Raw genomic sequence first — 26672 nt, 5'->3', positions numbered from 1 at the left:
GATGATCCAGCTCCACCCTGGGAAAAGCAGAAACAATCTGGCAAGAACTACTGATCACCCCACTAATAGATTGACTAACCCACCTGCATTGTCTTTAGGCTTTGCCTTCACTCCTGTTACAATGGGGGAACCCTCCTGGCTGCCGGCTGGGGCCATCCTTTTGTCTACTTCCCGGGATCCCAACCCTCCTCATTCACTGAAGGACCGTGTACCCGCTCTACTGGATTATACACCAACCAGCTTGAAAGCCCACCAAAATTACTGTCCATCTTATTAATCACTTACCCCCCGACTAACCAACCTGCCCTCCAGCCGACTTATCCTCTAGTAGCCACCTACTTTCCCCACTCTCTTCCAAAACAAAATGGTGATAAAGAGATATCTATATAAGTTGTTACCACTTTATCTCCAATTTTTCTTCAAACTAATCTGATTCCACCACTCCATGGAAACTGTTCTTTTAAAGGTGACCAACACCCGCTAGCTTGTCAAATCCAATATCCTTTTCTTATTTGACATCTTGCAGCATTTGATACAGCTGGTCACTTTCCTCCTTTAAATACTTTGTCCACTTGACTTCCAAGACAGCTGAACACTCCTGGTGCTCCTCTCTCACTGGCACACCGTTCACAACCTTACTCCCTGGCACCTCCTCTTTCTGCTGACTTCTAACTGTCGGAGTACCTCAGGGTTCAATCTTCGTCCTTTTCTATCCAGCTTTTCTTATAGTGACTGTTCCAATCTCATGAATGTCAATGTGATTGACATTGACAATCTAAACCCACCTAAATGTCAAACAAACCCACCTAAATGTCAATGACCATGATGTTTACTCACCGTCTCAAAGACAGTTCATTCTTATGTCTAAGCAGAAACCTTGGGTCCCTGCTCCTCTGCATAAACCTGTTCTTGTCTCGACCTTCCACATCTTACTTACGGCACCACCATTCACCTAGCTGCTCACGATAAGACTTGAACCCATCCTTGATTGCTCTTTCCTTACCCTGCACACCCAACCTATCCACCTGACAGCTTTACCTTTGAAGTGTCTCCTGGATCTACCAACTTTCCACCACTACTACTGCCACACTTTTTCTTCTGCTTCTTATGGCCAAATGAATCTTAAAAGAATATCAAACCACAGCACTACTCCCATGCTTTCTACCACACTTAAAATACAATTCATTTCTTCACCATATCCCAGGAAGTCCAACACTAACTTCCATCATCACCAACCTTTCCTCCGACACTCTGTTCCAGCCCACAAGCTTTCTCCTGTTTCTTGGACACAGTACACTGCTTCCTGCCTCAGGAATAAGATGCTCTCTATCTAGATCTTCATACCATGAATTCTTGCTCAAATGGTGCTCTCTCAAAGAACTTTTCCTTATTTCCTCCCACCCTCATCATTCTCTCTCCCCTTATAACATTTTATTTCACGCAGAGCACTAGTTATGAATTTGAGTCTGCTTCCCATACTGGAATTGTAAGCTCCCTGAGGGCAGAGAGTTGGACCATTTTGTTCATTGTTCTATTCTGTGTTCAATAAATATTAATTGAACAAACTAATATATGGAAATGGAAGACACCTAGCAAGTAAGCAGCAGCAGTGCTACTCAAGCCCATTCTAAAATTCCCTATACTTTCCATTTGTACCACCCCACTTCTATCCATATATGATGTTCTCCCATTTCCACTTCCTGATTCCTACTAGGTTCAAACTGATTCCTAAAGCTGGCTTGACATCACAACCAGCTAGGGTGTTTCTTATAAACTGCTTTCAAGGCTCTGTTTCAGACTTGTCGTAAGTAAAGCCCAGAGAGTTGTAATTTTTTAAAGCTCCCCAAGTGATACTGCCAGTCCACTTTGCCGGACAAGGGGTCAATCAACTTTTTCTGTGAGAGTAAATATTTTGGGTGGTGATGCCATATTGTTTCCATGTAATGACTGAACTCTGGCATGAAGCACAAGGGCAGCCACAGACAATAATGCAGATGGCAGGGCACGGGCACGGTGTGCTTCCTTACAAATGGTGGGGCCAGATCTGGTCCAGGCTGTAGCTTGCCAACCCTTGCTCTACAGTGCTTCTCAAATATTAGCATGATACAAATCACATCTTGTTAGAATGCAGATTTTAATTCAGAACCTATGGCTTAGGCCTCAAATGAAGCATTTCTGACAACAGTGGTGCTGCCAGACACGGCCCAGCAGGCACGCACGCCTACAGCACTGGGTCATGGGAGGAGAGAACGGTGTGCTGCGCTCCATACGGCCTCACAGTGATCCTGTTCTTTTTTACAGTGGGAAAAATAAGGAACCTACTTCTACAGTTAGCTAGTTTTACAGTGCAGCTATGAACTAAATACATATTTTTTATGGTTCATAAAGAGAAGAATGTAATAGAAACTCCATTTAAAAACTCTTCATTAATAATGAAAAGATAAATATTCACACACTTACCTATAAATAACATGGAATGCTTTCGTGCAAATTTCAGGCCTTCATTTCTATCAACTTCACGATTTTCCTAAAAGATAAATGCAAAGATTAAGAAAAGCTATCAAAATATACAACCAAACTGCCAAGTGTCTGACTTCTCACCTTATCAATTTTATTTCCAACTAGCATGTTTACTATGTCATTTCTCGTGCAGTATGTTTCCAACTCATTTAACCAATTATCCAGTTTTACAAAGGTGTCTCTTCTTGTGACATCATAAACTAAAATAAAAAGAATCATTTATTAAATAAATATCAAAAGCAAGAAGCAATGACATTATATTTCTGATATGTACTAGGAACTGACATTAATATACAGGCAAGTCTGTTTTTCTAAGCTGTTAATGCTTTAAAAATCAATGTCCACTGATCCAGATGGAAGAAACAAGTGTACTTTTAAAAAATGCATTTATATACACACTTCAATTTAATTAACATATGCTGTTACAGAAATGAAATAGCTGCCTTCATAACAATAAAAAAAGTGAAAGTGAAAGCTGCTCAGTCGTGTCCGACTCTGCGACCCATAGTCCATGGAATTCTCCAGGCCAGAATACTGGAGTGGGTAGCCTTTCCCTGTTCCAGGGGATCTTCCCAACCCAGGGATCAAACCCAGGTCTGCACTCCCACATTGCAGGTGGATTCTTTACCAGCTAAGCCACAAGGGAAGCCCAATAAGAAAAAAGGTTTGTCTAAAAGCTAAAAGGTGTTTAGACCCAAATCTGTGGCAAAATACAAAGAAGTTTTACATAAATTTAAACATTTATGAACCTGTTAACTTATTTCTTACAAGGACCAGAATTTGCAAATTTGAAAACACATGTAAAGTTAGAGGGTGGGCAATGAGGACCTACTGTATAGCACGGGGAACTCCGCTCAATGTTATGTGGCAGCCTTGGATAGGAGGCACGTTTGGGGGAGAGTGGGTACATGTGCATGTATGGCCGAGCCTTTTGACCACCTGAAACTATCGCAACGTTGTTAACTGACTATATCTCAATACAAAATACAAAAAAAAAAAGGTCAGTGGGTGGAACCCTGATTATCTTCCTCTGTTTACATATTCATCATTCTGCATTATAGGAAATAATTTGTTAAAGTGTTTTCTAAACTTAGGAGGTACTGAACCAAAACCGAGAGTCACTGTCAAATTAACAGAAATGAAACCAAAGCCTCACAAGTTGTGATATAAAATGAGGTCTCGCCCTACAGTTGAACAGTATTCATTTTAGACAGTTTCCCAGCAATATTAAGAACAAGCACTTTTCAACAAATTATACCGAAAATCCACACTTGGTTTTTAAGTTCTGTGCGATTATAAACCAATAACATTAAGTGCTTTGTGCTATTTTTCAAGACTAATAAAAAAGATTCCACTAAGCAACCAACACTCCTTCCATATAATCTGGCAGTAAATATCAGTAAGCTGCTAACTGAAGATCAGTTCCTGGTAATACTCTAAGACAGATCAATGACACAAGGACAGGTCCTCAGTTATGTACTCATCAACACGTGCTTTTAAACCAAGTAAATAATAGAGGGGTTTTAATAAAGGTAAGCAATTTTTAGGCTGTACTTTAAAAAATGTTTTCTATGTATTTTCTTTTGGGAAAATGCATTAAAACCAAACCACTTCTTATTACATGTTTCTGATCTTTATTTTTTAATTGCTAGACAAAGGGCTGAAACAAAATTTTAAAAGTTTAAATATTTCCTAATATTACATAAAGTTAATATAAAGTCACATAAAAGCAGCCGTAAAGAAAAATAAAGCAAAAAATTACTGACCTTCACAAACAGGAAAATCAGAAATTCCAGTAATACAATAACAATATATTTTAAACAGTAAAGTAAAACCTTACCTAATATAACACCCTGTGCACCTCTATAATAGCTGGGAGTTAATGTTCTGAATCTTTCTTGACCAGCAGTATCCTAAAAGTGACAATCAATTATTATTAAACAAAACATTGGATAAATAACAGATCTTCAAAATATTAATTTAAGAGTAGAAAGTTAATAGCATGATTAAAACATCAAGCTTATTTAAAACTTAAAATTTAAATAAGACATGTTCTTTTACTGACAAATGCTACATAAAAATTAAATTAACAAGTACTGCCTCATCTCTAGGAAAAAAATGTAACAAAGTTCAGATTTTCTACCACTTGGACTCAAGATTTTTATCACATATGAAACCCATTCATAGGAAGCCATTGTTCTCAACTCTGGTGGCACAATAAAATTCCCTGGGAAATGAAAAATACAGATACTGAGGTTCAACCCATAAAGATTCTGATTTAATATGGGCATGAGAGAAGCTTTAATAAGCTTCTCAGGTGATTCTAACATAAAGTCAAAGGTTGAGAACTACTGTTAAAGAAAATTACAGGGCTGTTTTATTTCAGGCAAGCAGTGTTTAGGTTGTACTTTTAAAAATATTTTCTAGGTCTCTTCTTCCAGAAAAACGCATGAAAACCAAACCACTCCTTATTATGTTTCTGACTCATACCTGGGGTATAATATAAGAAGTACCCTAGCTAGGAAATGTAAATTTCATATGGAAGGGAATTTTTCTGCTCAATGACCAGTTTAATCCCAGAGCCTGAGGAATTCTTGCCATAGGACAGTTGCTCAAATTTTGTTGGGAGAAAAAAAAAAAAAGAACGAAAACTAGAAACAAGTCTCTTCTGGGCCTGGTTCCTTCTGTCTTCCTTCTACCATCCTTGGACTGTGGCTTCAAGTCTACCTAAGATTATGCAAATATGCAGTCTGCAAACTGCTGCCTTAGCCCACCACCTGTTTCATTACATAAGCTTTTATTAAACAAAGTCTGACTGGAACACAGCCAGGCCCATTCACTTGTGTACTGCCATATGGACTGCCGTATGGTCCACCTTGGGGCTGGACTAAACATTTACTATCTTGCCTTCAAAGAAAAAATTTGCAGTCTGCTAATGTAAAATGACCTGAAGAAAAATAAAGACACATCAAACATCAACAACTACCAGTCCTCTGATTGTGAGTGTGGGTTTAGCTATGGGGCAAGCATAGGCTCAGCTGGGTCAGGACTTATGATAACCATACAATAAATAGTCAGAAGTTAGATCATTGCTTGCCTTCAAAACAGGAATTTGTAGTAAGAGTATAACATCTTTGTAAGATAAAAGAAGCAAAGTTTATTATCTGTGGTTTTATTTTCTGATGGGAGAAGACAGAAGGGATATTAAAGACAGAAATGGACAGAGGAAATGGACAAAGCTGGAAAGGCTAAATAACAGAAACTGGGGAGTGGAAGGGCAGGAGGATTCAGAGAAGGTGGGTACCGCGTAGGTCCTGATGAACACGCTGCACCCCACCAGGGGAGGAGGAGCAGGGTGAGGCCCAGCTATTCTACTTGAGTAATCCCAGGACGTGCATCCAACAGGGAGAGGAATTGATTTTATTTATATATGAATAAAACCACAGAAAAATGAGAGGCAACAACAGATTCATATATTTCTAACACTGACTGAGAAGGCCCTCCTATATACGACATGACACCCAGAAGCATGAAGAAAATGACTAATTCAATCATGTAAAGATTAAAACCTTGGTATGACCTAAGAATCTCTCCCCAACACCACACTCACCCCCCCTTTTGCCCCCGACACTCATCCTCAACAAGATTTGAAGGTAAATCACAAACTAGGGGGAAAAAATCTGCAGCATATAACAGAGTGTTACACATACAAGAACATTAACAAATACTCATCTTAAGGTTTTGAAGACAAATGACAGAGTGGAAAAAACGTGGCGTATGACAAAAAGCTAGAAATTTTATTGTATAAAGACTTTAATCATGAAGAAAATGAGCACAATATAAAAAGGCAAAGCATATTAACAAAAATTCATTAAAATATAATCATATATAAGAAAAAAATCTCACTAATCAAAAGAAATGCACATATAAGTGAAAAACTATTAGAGAGAGGCAAAAATGAGAAAGATTAACAATATATAGTACAGAAGACCTTCTTCCTAAATCTTAATGTTAAATCTTCACATTCTTTCAGCCAATAATTCACTTTCTAAGTATACATCATAAAGTAACTGGACAAGTGCACAAAGATGTAAAAATCAGGAGATTACCAAGGCACTGATGATCTTTGTGAAAAACTATTAACACTGTAAATATCTTTCACTGAGGGTTGACTAAATTATAGTCATAAGATAATTGGTCATTATACAAATGGTCATTTAAACTGATGGACTTCTGTACTGACACAGAACAATGTATACAATGTGTGCGTGGGGGTGGGGGGCGGTGGGAGGGACAGCAGGTGAAAGGATTAAAATACAATCCTTTTGGAAAACTGCATATGAACACATGTGACAATGTGCATGCGTTCAACATATTTTATAGAATGTTCACTAAAATACACACGTTGACTAAAGATGGAACTGTCTTCTCTATTATCCTTTGGTTATCCTTTTTTATCAATAGAATGAGACTATATTATCCTCACAGTCAGGAGTAGCCTCTCATTTAAAAAACAGGGATAAGCTTATGATAAAGATGTCACTACAATAATACTTGCCAGCTAGTATTTTTATTGAGCAGGAACTAGAAAGTAAATTAAAAACAAACAAAAAACCTCCTGTATCAAAGTAAGATCTCACAGCAACCATCAAACCTCAGATCCCACCCTAAACTATTTCTCAAAGCAGGAGCAAGGGCAGAAGAGTTTATAAATCAAGCAAGAAAAACATGGAAAATCAGGTTCCACTTCAGGACAAAAAGAAGGCAGCATTCCTCAACATATATTTTACTATGGTCTAGTCCAACATTTTCCAAATTATTTTCTGTTAGGCATTACTGTACTGATTGATAGTATTTATTTAGGGGAATGGTCAAACAAGATACAATCATGTAAAATATTGCATCTTAGAAAGAAATTAATGGGGGAAAAAAAAGCCGTAAGACACACAGTCATTTGGAATAAAATGCGTGTTGGAAATAGAGTGCCATTCAGAGAATGCCATTAACATGAATGACATCATACAATGCATGAGCACTTGCTGGTTCAATCTGTAACTGACACCCAGCCAGCATTTACTCTTTAACCACCATGATGAAGTATAATTCAACTTGACTGCAGACCAGTTCTAATGTGATTATCATGTTATAAAAATATACTGAGATATTTAACTATAGCAGATGTGGGGATTTGATGAGTGTATTTTTATACATTTTATATTTAACACATTTACTATATAAGCAATCACATTTAGATTGAGAGACAGGAAGGCCGGAGAGAGGAAGGAGCAAACAGATACAGACTGGGCATCCTGGGGGTTCTGACAGCGAGTGCTGCCACACTCAGCACTGCCATGGAGGGGTCGACTTAGCAGAGAATGTGGACCAGAACAGCTGGGTTCACAGGCAGATGAAAAGAAGCCAGTAAGGAAAAACACTGGACATCAGTATTCAAAAAATCCAAAGTTGGCAAACTCAAGTGTTATAGATATTTACACTAACAAACATGAAAAATCATGTTTTCTAAGTATTACTTCATTCCCTTCTCCGCAACAACCACCTTCAGCACTAGTTCAGGGTGACTTGTCTTTTTTAAAACTTCAAAGAAACACATTCAATAACAATGATTCTCTGCGGCAGATGACTTTTTAAAAAAATACTGCTTTCAAATATTCTGAAGAGACTACATATTTTAAAAATCTGAGCAGGTGAAACAGGTCTCTGCCTAATTACAGAATTATAAAACATAACTACTTATTGTCTATCCAGTAATCAGCATCAAATCTCCCAAGTTATTTAATACAAATTGCTCATTCTCCTGTAGGACACTATACACATCAATCTTTGCGTCTTCAAAAAGTACAAGTTTAATATTTATACAAAATACATTTTAAAAATTCTTACCCATATTGCAAGTTTTGCCTTATTTCCGTCCACTGAAATTGTTTTCACCTTAAAATCAACACCTTGAAAAAATGAAAAATTTTATAAGAATTCCAATAAACTTTAAAAATCAATTATCAAGAAAACCAAGAAAGAAAAAAGCCACTTTATTAAACGCCCAAATTCACATCCAAATTCTTAGTTATGGATGTGAAGATGAAAGGAAAAGTGTCACTAAAGTTTAGCAGCTTAGGATTTAATCAGGGAAATGAAAACCAAATGCTTGTAGAATTCATTCATCCACCAGTACTTCTTGAAAAACTTAAAAAAAAAAAAAAGAAATTCAGTGTAAGGTGGTGACTGCGCATTAAAAGTCAAGAGCTAGAATTCACAGTGCTAATGCAGAGAAGATCTCTGGATGAGGGCACTTTACCAGAGGTGCTCTAAGCTATCATTAAAGAGTGTTGTCCATAGCTGGCCAACACCCTAAATCAGATTCTGACTGTGGGCATCTTGGAAGATTGGTAAAATTACAAAAGAGCCACTCTCTCCTTGCCTTATGAATTCTTTGTCTTTCTTTTTGTCCTAAAGAAAAGTATTCGCTTTACGTAACTTTATCAATAATCACTTGCTACTGTATGACTGCAAAAAGAGAATTTATACACAAAAACATTTATGCCCAATCCTTTAAGAATATTCGTAAGTGAAGAGGCGTGCTCAAGGAGCAGTGAGACTCTATAAGCACTGATTTATGTAAAGAGAAGACGAATTCCTTAAGAAGTCATAAGGGTTTACTACAGCAGCCCTGCAAAACCTCTCCCTTTCCAGAAAAAGGAGCTGACACATGCCATCTGGCTTAAATGAGCAGTGACTGCCCAGTGTCTTAACAGTATCAAAAATAATAAGCAGTCTCTCTCACTGGCCAGAGAAAACATTAACTCCAGACACTTGGAAAGAAACTTGCAAAAGATTTTAGCTTGTTGCAATTAATTCAGGACAGCCACAACTAACATGATATATATACATGCTCATATACTAAATGCTTCCTAGAACATCTATCATCAATATGGAAATATATTAGCAATTCTTGGATGACTTCTGGTAATCCATTATATACACAAATAAGGTAATACAATGCATTTCAAAACATGCATTACACCAGGTCTTTCTGTATGCCAAGGATTTTAAAACAACAGTTTGTGGTGTTTTGGGCTAAGGTGATAAGGAAGTTCATAAAGACATGTTTAGAATGTCAGGCAACCATGAGTTAAAGGACAGTGCTGACTGCAAAAGTCCAAGGATGTAGCCTAAATGTAGTTTCTTTGTAGCCAAACAAAAAAAATTTTATGTTAAAAAATCTTGTGTCCACCAGGCCTATATAAAGAAATATGCCACACCATCTATATTAAAAATATGGAATTTTTACATTCTACTTATATTTGCTTAAAAAAAAAACGTGAAAAATGCAAATGAGAATGGTTTTGACTTGGTCAAGGTACTAAATGAAGGCAATTGGTAGACATTTCATAGAGACAGCCTGTCATATATACTCTATAGTTAAATTCTCAAGGTTCTTCAGAGAAAATACAAAGAACTTATTTTCCCTTAAACACCTAAGACAACATGCCCAAGGGCAGACTGGCCGTTCTGCTAGCCTCCAGCTACGCAGTCTACCCAGGAAAAGAAACTCTATGTTCCAGTGTGCTTTTGTTCTCCTCCCTTCCCACTTCCTCTTTCTCTTTTATACTTTCTTGCGTGTATTTCTTGGCAGTCTAATGACTGTCTCTGAATAACTGTCTCTAAATTACTCTTCTGACAGATTTGAAACCTACAGATAACACCCACAGGAAACACTCCCCTTGGAGTCCCACTATCCAAGTTAAGAGACAAGCAGCCTGAAAAGGTACTTCATCTACACTCAGAACCTTCAGTTTCCATTTATCCTCCCTTGGTTCCTCCGCTGAATCTCGTGTGCAGACATTGACCCCTTTAGCTCTTACATGCTCAATCTGCTTCTTCTCCATGTCTGGATCTTGTATTTTGCAAGTGGCTATTAATTTGCCTTTATTGGTGGCAGCAGTGGGAATCTTTCTGATAAATTTGATTTTGCCAACTTCTCACTGTATTTGATTAAACTATCTTTTCAACCTCATGTGGATGACAAACAAGGAGGTCATAAAAGAAGCAGACTATTTAGAAAAAATACCCCTTCCCGTCTCTCCTCCTCTACAGCACTGAACACACTAATAACCAATTCTTTGACTTTCCGGGGACACCAGATGTGTGTCCCACAGTTCAGTTCAGTTCTGACATCATCTTCCTGACGTTAAAAGGTAGATCCCACAAGATAAAAGTGCAGTCCCACAAGACTGCCACACCCCACGTCAGATTTCAGTCTCATGTCCAGGTTATTACCTGTGCTTCTGACCAACTGGCTATACACTAGAGGTTCCCACTTAATTTGAGATAGTGGCTCAAAGAACCTAGGAAAACAGTCTAGTGACTTACTAGATAATCATTCTATTAGAAAAGGGCACAACCCAGGAACAGCCAGATGGCAGAGATGCACAGGGCACCGTGTGGGGAACTGGCAGAGCTCTCACGCCCTCTCCACGCATGTCATCCTCCCAGTATCTCCATGTGTTCTCCAACACAGAGCTCTCTGAATCCATGGGCTTTCTTATGGAGGCTTGGCTGGTTAAATCTTTTGCCTTTGATGATTAAACAAACAAAATCTCCAGCTCCTTTCCCCACCCTGGGAGTAAGGAAGATAAACTAGAGCTAAAGTTCCAGTGCTTTAATCACATGGTTGGTTCTCCTCCAGGCTTAGAGGCTTTCTAGAAGTCACAACAGTAATATAAATTCAGGTGTAGTTGAAAAAAGCCTGAAAATACAAAAAACATCCTGGGAATTCCCTAGCAGTGCAGAGATTAGGATGCGGTGCTTTCACTACCGGGGCCTGGGTTCACTTTCTGGTTGGGGAACTAAGATCCTATAAACTGTGCGGTGCAGCCAAAAAAAGGAAAGAAAGAACAGATAAACAAAAGACATCTTTAATGATTCTTATTACTTAAGAAAATCCAAGGGTATAGCAGAAAGCAACACAACATTGTGAATTAATTATTCTCCAATTCAAAATAGATTTAAATTGTAAAAAATGATAATAAAAAAGAAAATCCAGTAGTTTAGGAGTTCTGTGGCAAGAATCAAACATATATTTCGTAACATAAACTATAAAATCACAGAACTGTTGCTTCAGCTTTTCTTTAATTGTTCATTTGGGCTTGCATTTTTGATACAATATTCAATTCTGTTCCTTTGCAGGAATCTTTCCTTAGGCACAGGCCTATTTTATGAAGGTTAAATTGGCTAAAATGAGGTAATATAATCAACAAAGCCTTTGAAATAAGCAATAAGTGAGACATGAAAATTTACCAAAGGCATTATTAACTGCACCATAAAGAAATACCAATGAATGGGAAACCAGAACACAACAATGGAAGCATCTGCCTTACCAAAGACGAAAAAGCAATCAAGAGAAGCTGACTCAGAACTAGCAGAGATGTGAAAACTAGCAAATATTAAAAACAATTCTAACCATATACCACATGTTCAGAAAGTTAAGCAGACATGAGCTAGATTAAAAAAACCCAAAACAAACATCTAGAGATGAAAATGACAACATCTGAGATTAAAAGAAAATACACAGGATGAGATTAACAGCAGATTAAGACATGCAGAAAAAAACACAACTGAATATATAAGAAAACCCCATAGCTAACATCATACTCATTGATAAAGAACTGAAAGCTTTCCCTCTCAGATCAGAACAAGATAAGAATGTCTACTCTTACCACTTCTATTATCAAGAGTACTGGAAGTCCTAGCCAGAGCAATCAGGCAAGAAAAGGAAATAAAAGGTATCCAAATTGGGAACGAAGAAGTAAAATTATCTCTGTTCACAGACCACATGTAGACAACATTTCTTATATGTAGAAAATCCTAATGACTCTATTCCACACACATACAAAAATACTGTTAGAACTATTAAGTGAATTTAGCAAAGTTACAGGATATAAAACCAACATGCAAAAATCTACTGCATTTCTGTATCCTGCTGCTACTGCTAAGTCACTTCAGTTGTGTCCGACTCTGTGCGACCCCAGAGATGGCAGCCCACCAGGCTCCCCCATCCCTGGGATTCTCCAGGCAAGAACACTGGAGTGGGTTGCCATTTCCTTCTCCAATGCATGAAGTGAAAAGCGAAAGTGAAATCGCTCAGTCGTGTCCGACTCCCAGCGACCCCATGGACTGAAGCCTGCCAGGCTCCTCTGTTTATGGGATTTTCCAGGCAAGAGTACTGGAGTGGGGTGCCACTGCCTTCTCCTTCCGCTAAGTCACTTCAGTCATGTCCAACTCTGTGCGACCCCATAGACAGCAGCCCACCAGGCTCCCCTGTCCCTGGGATTCTCCAGGCAAGAACGCTGGAGTGGGTTGTCATTTCCTTCTCCAATACGTGAACGTGAAAAGTGAAAGTGAAGTCACTCAGCCGTAACCGACTCTTTGCAACCCCACAGACTGCAGCCCACCAGGCTCCTCCGCCCATGGGATTTTCCAGGCAAGAGTACTGGAGTGGGGTGCCATTGCCTTCTCGCCTTCTCCTTCTATATCCTAGTAATAAACAATCCAAAAAAAAAAAAAAAATCATTTCATTTACAATAGCATCAAAAAAATAAAATATTTTAAAAATAGATGATGACAATACTACTACTCAGGAATAAAGCTAACCAAGGAGCTTAAATATTTATACACTGAAAACTTCCAAACACTGATGAAAGAAATTAAAGAAGACACAAGTAAGTGAAAGACATGTTCTGTTCATGAGTTGGAAGGCTTAATATTGTTAAGATAACAATATTACCCAAAGTAATCTACAGATCCAATGCAATCCAATAAAAATTCTAACAGCATTTTTGCAGAATGGAAAAGCTGACATTCAAATTCATACAGAATTACAAGAGGCATTAAATACCAGAACAGTACTGAAAAAAATTGAGGACTTGAACTTTACAACTTCAAAACTGACTCAAAACTACAATAACTAAAATCAACAGTGCCAGCATAAAGGACATTTAAACCAATGGCAGAGGCCAGAAATAAACCATCACATATACAGCCAACTGACTTTGTAAACAAGGAACCCAAGAACATGCAGTAGGGAAAGGACAGTTTTTTCTATAAATGGTGCTCAGAAAATTAGATGTTCACAAACAGAAGAATGAAGTTGGACCCTTACCTTACACCATATACAATTAGCACAAAATGTATCAGACTTAACTGTAACACCCAGATCTTAAAAACTCTTAGAAAACATAGGAAAAAAATTTTCATGACATGGGATTTGGTGATGATTTTTTTGGCTATTACACCAGGAACACAGGCAACAAAAGAAAAGTAGATAAACTGGATTTCATCAAAATTAAAAACTTATGTGCATTGAAGGACAACATCAAAGGGGTATGAAAAAAAAATCTCACAAAATGGGAGCGGCCACAACTGGAGAGCCTGTGCTGCAACTCGAGAAGCCAGCGCACCACAACACTGAGCCTGCGTCCTCAGAGCCCATGCTCCACAACAAGAGAGGCCCACACGACGCAACGAAGACCCAGTGCAGCCAAAAATTCAAAAAAGAGAGAGAGAAAAAATATTTGAAAGCTTTCTAATATGAAGAATGACTATAACTCAACAACAGAAAACATGATTCAAAAATGGGTAAAGGATCTGAACAGACAATCCTTCAAATAATAAACACAAATGGCCAACAAGCACATAAGATGCTCAACATCATTATCCATTAAGGAAATGCAAATTAAAACCACACTGAGACACTATCATAATGGATTAAAAACTATTATTAAAAAACAAAAAATAATAAGCATTGACAAGGACATAATTAGAATGCTTGTGCATTGCTGGTAGGAATGTAAAATGGTTCAGCCACTGTAAAAAATAGCTTGGTGGGTCCTCAGGAAGCTAAAAATAGAATTACCATATAACATAGCAATTCTACTCTTAGGTACAGACCCAAAGAACTGACAATAGGAACTCAACAGATACTTGTACAATGTTCACAGCAGTTGTTATTCACAAAAGGCAAAAAGTGGAAGCAATTCAAGTATCCACGGAGAGATGAAAGGATAAACAAAATGTGGCATGTACATACGATGTAATATTATTAGTCATAAAATGAAATGAAATTCTGATATACACAGCTATGAAATGGAATGAAATTCTGATATATGCTACAACACATATGAAATTTAAACACACTATGCTAAGTGAAATAAGCCAATTACAAAAGGGCAAATATTGTATGAGTCTACAAATATTGACAAATACTGTATGAGTCTACAAAAATATTATATGAGTCTAATACAAGGATTCTATAGACTAGGCAAGTTCATAGAGACAGAAGGCAGGAAAGGTTCATAGAGACAGAAGGTAGAAATAGCAAACTAGAAATAGAAGGACATTTCCTCAACCTTATAAAGATGCTACCAGAAAACTACTAGAGACCATCAGTGAATTTAGTAAAATTCCAGGATACGTACACAGAAATTGCTAGCTTCCTATACACTAACAATGAAAGATAAGAAGGACAGATTGAAGAAACAATCCCATTTACCACCAAAACAAAAAGAAAATAACCTAGGAATAAACCTCCCCAACAAAGATCTGTCTAGTCAAGGCTATGGTTTCTCCAGTAGTCATGTATGGATGTGAGAACTGGACTATAAAGAAAGCTGAGTGCCAAAGAATTGATGCTTTTGAACTGTGGTGTTGGAGAAGACTCGAGAGTCCCTTGGACTGCAAGGAGATCCAACCAGTTCATCCGAAAGGAGATCAGTCCTGGGTGTTCACTGGAAGGACTGATGTTAAAGATGAAACTCCAATACTTTGGTCACCTCATGCGAAGAGTTGACTCATTTGAGAAGACCTGATGCTGGGAAAGATTGAGGGCAGGAGGAGAAGGGGACGACAGGATGAGATGGTTGGATGGCATCACCGACTCAATGGACATGAGTTTGGGTGAACTCCAGGAGTTGGTGATGGACAGGGAGGCCTGGCGTGCTGCAGTTCATGGGGTCGCAAAGACTCGGACACGACTGAGTGACTGAACTGAACTGAAACCTCCCCAGGGAGACAAAAGACCTGCACACAGAAAACTGTAAGAAACTGGATGAAAGAAATCAAAGGTGACACAAGTGCAGAGACATACCATGTTCGTGGACTGGGAGAATCAGTGCTGGGGAAATGACTACACCACCCAAAGCAATATACCAAATCCAGAAATACATCAAACAAAGAAAGTAAAGACTTAACTAGGAAAGCAAGGACATTTCAGTATAAAAAGGTCTATCAACCTTAAGTTAGAGCTGAAAAGCACATGGGAAAAAAAAAATCACAACCTTTCCTACTAAAGCCTCTAAGTAGACTGGAAAAAAGAAACAATTTATATATGATGAAGACCATTTGACATTATTTGAAATAATGAAATGTCAGAGCCGTATTTATTGCTTTACTCCATTTAAAATGTTTACCTAAATTAAATTATATGAAATAGAATAGTTCTTTTTTTCTTTAGGTTATATTACATTTCCAAGTATTTTAACAAGTTTATGTTATGGCATTAAATAAGATGTATTAGCTGCTTTCTATTTTCATTAAGTCATCTTTCTGTTACGTAAGCTCAAACGATAAAGTAACATGTGGATGGAGATCTTATATCTGCCCTTAGAAGCCAAAATGTGAAAGGGAAGTCGCTCAGTCATGTCGGACTCTTTGCGACCCCATGGACTGTAGTCTACCAGGCTCCTTCGTCCATGGGATTTTCCAGGCAAGAATACTGGAGTGGGTTGCCATCTCCTTCTCCAGGACATCTTCCCGACCTAGGGATTGAACCTGGGTCTCCCGCATTATAGGCAGACGCTTTACTGAGAAGCCAAAATGGGTATTTTTAAAAACCTACTAAGGAGGTAATAAGAATCACTGACCTAAGTCAACCAACAACAACCAGAATTCGTGTAACTTTAGCTGAAATGCATCAACCCTCACAAAATAATTTAGCATTTGTAACAACTTTAAGTCTTACAAATTAAGAAGTAGTTTGTGAACCTGTCTTAAGTAGAGAAGGCGTTCTAAATTTTCTCTTTATTTGAAAGGTTTTACTTAAAGCACTTTTTGTATTCAAAGGTTTCTTTAGGAAGGGTAAATTAAAAAAACAAACAGAATACATGAAGAAAATTGTGGCTATTTACTCAGACTAGATCTAACATCCACGCTTAAATTCAACCAACTGTATCTAATGCAGCTGATTAAGTACTTCAGATAAAGACATGATTAAGCATCATCTTATGGCCTGGCCATGGAAAAAAGAAAAATCTAATGTTTCCCCCCCCCCCGAAAACATTCCCATGTAACAAAAGCCTGGTCAAATATTCTTACAGTTTTGTCTGTGTGTGTGTTTATTTTTATGTCAGAAATGTTACCTTGGATTATATCATTGAATATTGGCTGTTTCATTATGTTTCTTCTTTAAGATGAAAACAGACTATGTAACAATCTTCTTTTGTGATTCCCATGTTTTCTCACTCTAATTTGTTTTAACATTCTTATTCATTTGGGTAAATTCTACCACTCATCCATTTCTAGCTTTTGTTCTTTACTGTGTTTTCCACAGTCTCTACTGTCCCTTGTGAGCCCTCCAATTTCATCTTCACTTCAGCCATAGCTTTATCTTATTTTTCTTTCCACTCAGTCAGCTTACACTGCACTTTCTCATGTGGTCACACTGTCTCTTCCCTGACCTCATACCACTGTTTTGTGTTCTCACTGATAAATATTTCCATTAAGGGTCTTAAATTCATGGAAGATGTTGGATCATTATTTTCATCTTCTTTACAGCAATATTTTCCTCTGATGAATATTCTTCACCTGTCCTTTGTTTTTCCATTCCTTTCTCCTTTTTCAATTCTCGAATGGCAGTAGCGGCCTTGAGCTGGATTCTTTCTGCCAACTCATCACTGAAAGTGATGAGGTTTTCCTAGACAAGCTGTCTACAGGAAGCTAATACAGAAGGCCACAGTGGGATGAGTTCTGTACCAGCAAAATTTTGTTTTGATTCAGGGTTTTACATGAGAATCAGTTAGCTATTTACTTCTCAACATCCAGAGCAGACGGAAGGCCTTAACATTAGTCAAAGGCATCACCTCCCCTTGTCTGTGTGACTCCTTGTTTGGTTTCATTTCCCAACTTCTCAAAATCAAACCAGAGACAGGGAAACTCCTGCCGTTGGCTTGAGAAGCCATTCTGCTTTTACAAAGGCTAACAGGTTTTGCACCTCACGGTGGGCCTCTCAAACTCATGAAGCATCTCCTGCTGGCTCCAAGCTCTGCAGCCATGGCATCGTCCACTTTCTCTCATAGGTGGCCTGCCTGGTCTCCACTGCTTCAGGCAGCCATTCCAGTTTTGTGGCTTAGCAGACCATGTGCTTTGTATTTTAGTTTTTCCCTCTTTGTTGTTAATAGCCAATTCCCAGAAAGCAGAAGAAAATGCCAACTTAACAGTACCATCTTCAAACCCAGAGTCCAACAATTAACCTTAGTATTTTATACATGATAGAAACTTGAATGTCTCACTACATTACTGAAAGATCAAGGTATGCTTTACTTACTATTACATTGTGAGGTAAAATACTAACTTTCCACAAAATACTATTTTTCATATGGCCATTAACAACTAAGATAATTATTTTTATTTCAAAACCTCATGTGTATATTGGTTATAACCTAGAGCAGAAAATTATCTGATGCCAAAATGTTAAAGATTCTTTTCAAGACCCAGGGTCGACTGGGGGAACAAATTATGAATGTTCTTTCAGTATGCTAATCTTAGTATTTGTTTTTAAAGCAGAACCTTTTTAGTAATAAAGACAACAAGTCATCTGTCAATCTTTAAGAACCCAATGACATTTGGGTTTGAAATGAAGACAATTTATACTATGGGCTTCCCTGGCAGTGATAAAAAAATCTGCCTGCCAATGCAGGAATTGAGGATTCGATCCCTGGAACAGGAACAATCTCTGGAGAAAGAATAGCAACCCACTCCAGTATTCTTGCCTGGGAAATCCCAAGCAGAGGACAGGCTATCGTCCATGGGGTCTCAGAGTCAGACAAGACTTAGAGCTTAAAGAACAAGTTTATATTATATATAGGATCATTCCCTTAGTATTTAACTCTGAAAGTGAAAGTGAAGTTGCTCAGTTGTGTCCGACTCTTTGCGACCCCATGGACTTTAGCCTACCAGGCTCCTCTGTCCATGCGATTTTCCAGGCAATAGTACTGGAGTGGATTGCCATTTCCTTCTCCAGGGGATCTTCCCAACCCAGGGATTGAACCCGGGTCTCCTGCATTGTAGACAGACACTTTACTGTCTGAGCCACCAGGGAAGCCAGTATTTAACTCTAGGTACATTTTTTTTCCTGCCAGTTACTATTCTTCTACTCTTTGCTTATCCAATACCAGGGATGTTCTGAGTAAAATCAAGTTTTACTAATAGCTCACTTTTTAAAGAAGCAAATAATATACCAAAACCAAATTAAACAGATTTTGAACTAGTAGTGTTTTAAATGATTCCATTTTCATACATAACAGTGTATCTGTCAATGCTAACATGTCATACAAAAGAGAAGTAATGCCTGATATAATGTATTAAATTCAGAGGCACCATGAGATCATGTTGATAGAAACGAAGAAGAGCCTTTCCTCTGTTGTTGTTGTTTAGTCCCTAAGTCCTGTCCGACTCTTTGTGACCTCGAGGACTGTAGCCCGTCAGGCTTCTCTGTCCTCCACCATCTCTTGGGAGTTTGCTCAGACTCACGTCCAAAGCTCTTCCTTACAGAATTCTAAGTAAGAAATGGAAATGGAAAGATGGGATTTGAAAAACCACAGTTCAACAACCACCGGAGCTGGAATGACAGTGGACATGAAGAGACATGGTGCACTTCATCCAAGTAACGGAGGCCAGTCACCACTAAGGGCACTGATACACACCACGCTCTGAGAAGCACTGCTGAGAATTCCTGCCCAAAATGCACAACCTGAATCTAACCATGAGGACACATGGACAGCTGCAGTGGAAGGATATTCTACAGAATGACTGGCCTGCACACGCTCTTCAAAAATGCCAAGGCCACAGAGACACAGAAAGAATGAAGAATGTTCAGATTAAAAGAGACTAAGGAAAAATGACAGCAAAATTCAATGTAGGATCCTGGACTGGACTCTGGACCAGAAAGAATTCTTTCCTTTGGTATATACGATATTAGCGGGACAACTGATAAAAATCTATCTGCATACAGGAGAACTGTATCCATGCTCATCAAGGAAATATACGTTAAAGTACTTAAAGACACTGAAGATACTGAATGCAATTTTCTCTCAAACAATTCGAAAAAAGCAAGAATACTGTGCATGTGTATGTGGAGAGAATGCTAAAGCATATGTTATAAATGTGAACATTTCGGGAATCTGATAAAGACACTTTCCCTAATTGTAATACAAGATCAGATCCTTACTACATTCTACTCATCAGATCATCAAATTTTAGAGCTGGAAGAAAAATGTATTCTCTCGCCCAAATTACTTCCAACTTACAGATGAGGACAAGGAAGTTAATGACTCCCTCAAGATGACAACGTTTGAGGCAGAGCCAAGATGATCATACTGCTCTGACTCAGCTCTTTCTACTACTACAAGTTGTCTCTTGAACCTTTACATTGTCATCTACTCCCTAAACATGTGATACCAAATTATCTAGCTCTATCTTCTCATATATTCTAGTAAGCTGGTATGGCAAACCACTTTCAGGCAATCTAAACTTCAGTTTTTAAAAGGTATTTATGCACACAGTCTTTAATAACTAATATCAATAAATATGTTGCCAGAAACATGTTGGATACTATATGAAATGCTAAAAATACAAAACCAACACACTCTACTGTGAGTGACACTGCTAGGTCCATTATGACAGACACCACGTTTGTATTATTGATCACCATAACCCACCTCTTAGGACAGTGCCTGGCATACAATAAACATTCAAATGACTGTATGCTGCTAAATAAAAGACGTCCCACAGCACAAGAATGTGTATAAAGATAATCATAACATCCTCAGTGTTAACAAAGAACCATAAGACAACAGCAATGGAAGTTACATTTTTGCTTGATTAGATCTACAAAGACTTTGGAAACTGAATGACTACCAAAGGTAACACTAGAAAGACAAGTAAGATTTTGACAGACATGGAAGCAGTGGGGTAGTGAGAGGATGGGTAGGGGGAGTTAGATAAAACAGCCTGAAGGCAACAAAGTATTTGGCATTTCTACTAAAATTTTAAACATGGGCTTACCTATTGTTGCTGCAAGTTCTGGATCAAAAGTATCATCTGTGAACCTCAAGAGCAGGCTAAAAGAGATGTCAAAAAGACAGATTAGTAATTCAACTTTTCTTTCTCAACATTTGATAAATCTTCCTGACTGCTCTATTTTGTCACAAGTTAGACACAACTTCAAAGAGCTAATGTAGTCAGCTTCCAGAAACATGGCCTCATTGCAGGTATATTCAGAGGAATTATATTATTGGAAAGGCAATTAAAGAATCCCCAAAGCAAAGTAGTTTACTAGAAAACTTATCTCCTATGCTCCATTTCCTAAGTGTGAAAAGAGGTTTTTGTTTTTTTTTTATATAACTACTGGTATGCTCTTCTGAGAAAATGGTATTAGCAAACATGTAATGCTTTAACCGACATGGACAAAAGGGGAAGAGGAAGTCTCTTGGAATGCAACAAATTAAATTTTTAAGAAATCTAATGCTTCATCCACTCCGAATTCAGGTAAAAACAGAAAGGTGTGAAATCAAGCATTCTGAAACAAGTAGTCTATTACCAAGTGGGAAGAAGAGATACAATAAAAGTAAGGGCTGAAGGTCACATGCTGGCTGAAGTAGGTTTCCTCTGGCAATGCTGGGTAAGGCACATGAAACAAGTCGGCAATATGCAGCTACCAAAGGCTGTCAAAGAAAGGAATGGCAGGAACTGCTCTATATTTTGAAAAGTTAACGCCAGCAAAAAAAAAAAAAAAAAAAAAAACCCTAAGAAAATCAACAGAAGACAACTGCCATGATTATAGTAAGGGATAATGAAGGAGTACACCTAGGAAATGGTAAAGAAAGGAAGGAAGGCATGAAATGAAAGGAAAAGATAATCACAAAAGTATTCCAAGATTTTATCTTCCAGAATTATTTTATTTAATATAAGGCAGAAATGTCAGTTATTAGAAGTTCTTCAAAAATAAAACCTAAGTTTTTATTAAAGCCCTTTCAGTTCAGTTGCTCAGTCGTGTCCGACTCTTTGCAACCCCATGAACCGCAGCACACCAGGCCTCCCTGTCCATCACCAACTCCCAGAGTTCACCCAAACTCACGTCCATCGAGTCGGTGATGCCATCCAGCCATCTCATCCTCTGTCGTCCCCTTCTCCTCCTGCCCCCAATCCCTCCCAGCATCAGGGTCTTTTCCAATGAGTCAACTCTTCGCATGAGGTGGCCAAAGTATTGGAGTTTCAGCTTTAGCAACAGTCCTTTCAAAGAACACCCAGGACTGATCTCCTTTAGGATGGACTGGTCTGATCTCCTTGCTTTTAGATTTATAAAATTAATAAATCTCCCCTCACATTATCCCTAAGTAGGATGACACCATTCTATTGACTTAATTGTATTAATAAAATCAAGACAATAACTATCTTATGTCTGAATTTCAGGGGACAAAAAAATGTATGACTATTTCTATAGACTGTAATTACTGCTGCTAAAGATTTTTTTTTTTTTTTTTTGTCCACAGGGTATATTGCAAAACATAATGGCCTCCTGGCACTTTCCAAACCCAGTGTCATTAATTCAATTTGAAGGACTAACTCTCCCTTTCCCAGTTTTGCTTTCTGGTGATCACAAAACCAGCACGACAAAAGCAAAGTAAGACAAAAGAATCAAATTGGAGCTTTTTCTACTTAACATTGAACTATAACTAATTTTATTTAATTCCAACATGAATTAGGTGACAGCACTAATAAGAATCTTAAAAGACTACTCATAAAAATTTTCTTCTCTCCCCAACATTAAACTTCAAATTATGGAAGCCAAAAAATTTCAGTTACTCATAATTTAAGAATAGAAAAGTTGTGTATTTATACTCATGTCACCAAAGAAAATATTACAAAAATGTAGACCCTTACCTAGCACTAGTGGTAATGATACCATAACAATAACATAATTGATAAGAACAGTATGGGCTATTATTCATTGAACTTGGACAACGAGCCAGATACTGAGCCAGGGGGTTTTCTTATATAATTACTAATCCTTAAAACATCACTTGTCATTAACGGTATTTTGTCAGGAAAGGCAAGGAGGTAAAACAACAAATTTTAATATAGGCTCTGAGGATAAGGGAGCAGATCTTAGCCATGGGTACACTGTCAGATGAAAATGTATCCTAAATTCTACATGTGCATTTTTCTAGGTAGGGAGTCTACTTCTCTCCTAGATTTTGAAAGGAATCCACAACCCGAAAATGATTAAGCAACACCGTTCTAAAGCATGTATGGTTAAGCCTTCATTTTCAACAGTTAAGGAGCAAAATACTGAGCTGTAGATGGAAGGAATAACTCCTGCCATTCCACTTGGAGGAGACCAAATCTATAATTAATCAGTGTGATTATCACTAAGGTGCATTTCTCAGTTTACAAATGAAACTGGTCAAAAAGGACAGGGATGTAAGAGACACAGAAGGGACAGCAAAGTAAATAACAGCAGGTCTCTATAATCCCTTCCAGTTCTGAAACACCTTGCTACTTCTTTACTTCACTATGCGCTAGCCATGGACTCAAAGAATACTGCACATTTAACACTAGATAGGTTTGAGAGATTTCTACTCCAACCTCACTTTTGAAACAAAGAGATGAAGGCCTAGAGTGTCTGAGTGTCACACACAAGGTCACACAAGTGGCAGCACCAGCTTCATCATTCTGGTCTCCTGGCTGCTCTCACATGTTTGATTAACTCTAAGTATAAAATAAACTGGAAAAATAACCCACTAGTTTGAGTGAGTTAAGATCTCCTTTGTTGCGCAATGATTTCTCAACAACATACGTGATGCCTCACTTTCATTAATTCTAGATTTACAGAGAAATAGAAACTATTGGTTAGAACAATCCTGTAGAATTGTATTGATGTCAAATGTTTTTGTACTAACTCACCTTAAAAAGCATGCTACACTAAATGGCTTCAGTCATGTCCAACTCTTTGCAACCCTATGGACTGTAGCCCACCAGGCTCCTCTGTCCACGGAATTCTTCAGGCAAGAATACTGGAATAGGGATCTTCCCGACCCAGTGATGGAACCCAAGTCTCCTGTGTCTCCTGCTCTGGCAGGCAGGTTTCTTTACCACTCGCACTACCTGGGAAGCCCCTTAAAAAGCATAGGCTTCTAAGTAGTAGTTCAGTTGCTAAGTCACGTCCGACTCTTGGCGACCCCATGGACTGTAGCCCGCCAGGCTCCCCTGTCTATGGGATTCTCCAGGCAAGAATACTGGAGTGGGTTGCCATTTCCTTCTCCAGGGGATCTTCCTAACCCAGGAATTGAACCTGGGTCTCCTGCGTTGCACGCAGATTCTTTACTGACTGATCTATGAGGGAAGCCCAGGCTTCTAAAGAGTCATTTATTCTCATTTTATCTAGGAAGATAAGCGTTCCAAGTTTTTTTCCAGAGCATATCATGTCCACCAGTAATGTATATCCAGCTGGAAAGATAAGGTAACTTTCTCCCTAAATGTAATCCTTTCTTCAAAGAGGTAAGGGTGTTAAAATTGGAGCAGATAAGCTCCAAATAAATTTGTTTGCCAGGAGGGGACCAAGGAAACCAATAAATCCACTTAACAGATTTTACTCCAGAGAAAGAATATCAACTTTCACTGTGACTTAGCAACTACAGAACAATAACAACAATAGGAGTGTTTACTTTGGGCTTCCCTGGTGGCTCAGACGGCAAAGAATCCACCTGCAAAGCAGGAGACATGGGTTCAATCCTTCGGTTGGGAAGATCACCTGGAGAAGGGAAGGGCTACCCACTCGTCTTCTGGCCTGGAGAATTCCATGGACTGTATAGTCCATGGGGTTGCAAAGAGTGGGGCATGACAAAGCGAGCTTCACTCAATCATCCCTCCAATACACTTAGAATAGGCACCAACCAATCATGTTTTGGGCTGAACCACACAAAACAACATCCAACCACTCCTGACTTCAAAATCAGCAATTTCATATGCCTTAACCTAAACGAGAGTCACATCTCAAGAAGAAAAAAAGATCACGTGGCCAGGGAATTCCTAAGACAATGTTTACGTATTACTTAACTTTTTAACTCTCACATATACTAGATAGTGATAATGAAAATATTACTCAGCCCTTTAAATAAGACATACACACACACATACTATTTTTTTTTAGTCTGCAGTGTTTCATTTCTTTATTCCTTGTTACGTACAAATTCCTCATTCCAATACACAAAGTACATCAAAAGAGGGAAACTATGAAAATATACTGTCATGCTTTAAAAGTACATAAAGCTGCAGAACACATTACAGATTTCAAATGCTTAAATATCTTAAAAAAAATAAGATCTCACGAAGTAATTTGAAAGATAAGCTTATAAGGAGGCATAGCTAAAATATGAAATTGTTTACAGCTTCTGGAATTTGGATCTCATTTAAAGATCAAAGCAGCCTGGGACACACCCTACTAACCCTACTCACAATCGGATGACAAGGATAACATCACCTGGAGAACTTTGCTCTAAGACCTGGATGAAATCAGAGCTCTTGCCCAACACCCAGCAGGCTCCACGTCTTCCCTAATACTCAACTTTAACTACTGTCAACATTATTACCCGCCCCCCGCCCCCAGCAAAAACCGTCAAAAAGAAAAGACACATACTAACGTGTTTCGTTACCTCTATATGACGTGGCAGAGCAAGAAACAACAATTACACTGGATTCTCAAAAGTGGCCCATAGCTTAAGCTCCTGCATCTTAGACCAAAGTGAATTATTTAAGCAGTCAGAAGACTTACGAGTTCTTTCACAGCTGACTCATTAAAAAAAAAAAAGAATAATTGGCTACGGGGTGCACCCAAATAGGCCAGGAATGTGACCTATGGCGTCACGAAACTTCCTGTGCAGAACTTCACGTATTTAGAGAAAGCCCGACAGAAATCCCACGATGGTCAAGTCACAAGCTCTCCGCTCGCGGGGTGACAGGCAGCTCGATCCCTGGGGCTGGGAGGCCTCTTCCCTCCGCGGGACTCGGGCCCCGACCCGCCCGCCACGCCCTAGGCGCCTCTGCGGCGGCGACCCGGCCGGCCCAGCGGCGCCCTCGGAATCGCTCTTCTCCCGGTGCGACAGCAGGGGACGCGATCCAGGGAACCAGGCCGGGCCGAGGCCGCGGGGCCGCGAGCCGAGTTCGCCCCGGCCAGGCCCGGCCCGGCCCGGCCCGCCGCCGTTTACCGTTCCCGCCGGGGCCCCAAGAAACAAGCCGCCACGGAGGAGGAGAGCCCGCCACTGTCGTCACGGCTCGCAGACCCGTCTCACCTGGACTTGCCCACGCCGCTCTCGCCGATGATGAGGATCTTCAGGGTGGTCAGCACGTCCTCGTCCATCCTGACCCTGCTCCGCACCGCGAGCAGCCGGCCGCCCCTTCCGCTCCTCAGCCCTTCCCCCCCCCGGGGCGTGCTGCCGCGCATGCGTCCCGCCCCGCCCGGGGCCACCTTCCTTTCACACCGGGTGTTTAGCTTTTGCAGGGGCCCGGGACGCCCCAGTTCCGCCCGGAGGTAGAGCTCTGCGTCTGCGTAAAACCCGGAGGACCGGGCTTCCTTCCGGGGAGGGACCGTCTTCCCCTGCGCAAGCGCAGAGGAAGAGAGCCCTGGTTCGGTTTCACGCAATTCTGAAGAGTATTTCTCCTGCCTCAAGTTAACGTAACCGTCCTTTCCTGGTGCTTGGAAGAGGTGTGAGTTAGGGGCGTATAGTGCTCTTTTATTTCAGTAGCTTCTCAGAACAGCTGCACTGCAGTGGGAAGTTTTGTGCGTGAAGGCATGATTATCTTAATTT

At 39.2% G+C, this 26672-nt stretch overlaps 1 protein-coding gene across 1 annotated transcript in view; it reads right to left on the bottom strand.

The window, feature by feature from the left end:
* Window positions 1–26410, bottom strand: part of RAB18 (RAB18, member RAS oncogene family) — a 28889-nt gene extending 2479 nt beyond the window's left edge. The window contains exons 1-6 of the mRNA XM_027559703.1: window positions 26157–26410; window positions 20872–20927; window positions 8422–8483; window positions 4361–4433; window positions 2602–2720; window positions 2461–2527 (exon numbers count right to left, since the gene is read on the bottom strand). Of these exons, the coding sequence (XP_027415504.1) occupies window positions 2461–2527; window positions 2602–2720; window positions 4361–4433; window positions 8422–8483; window positions 20872–20927; window positions 26157–26308 (529 nt within the window). The 5' untranslated portion in view covers window positions 26309–26410. The remainder of the gene's footprint in view (window positions 1–2460; window positions 2528–2601; window positions 2721–4360; window positions 4434–8421; window positions 8484–20871; window positions 20928–26156) is intronic.
* Between the last annotated feature and the right edge of the window lie 262 nt (window positions 26411–26672).

Source organism: Bos indicus x Bos taurus, chromosome 13 (genome assembly GCF_003369695.1).
Source record: "Bos indicus x Bos taurus breed Angus x Brahman F1 hybrid chromosome 13, Bos_hybrid_MaternalHap_v2.0, whole genome shotgun sequence".
In the NCBI taxonomy this organism is placed as follows: domain Eukaryota; kingdom Metazoa; phylum Chordata; class Mammalia; order Artiodactyla; family Bovidae; genus Bos; species Bos indicus x Bos taurus.
The sequence above is the reverse complement of the archived record's forward strand: the minus strand, read 5'-3'. Positions and strand labels throughout refer to the sequence as shown.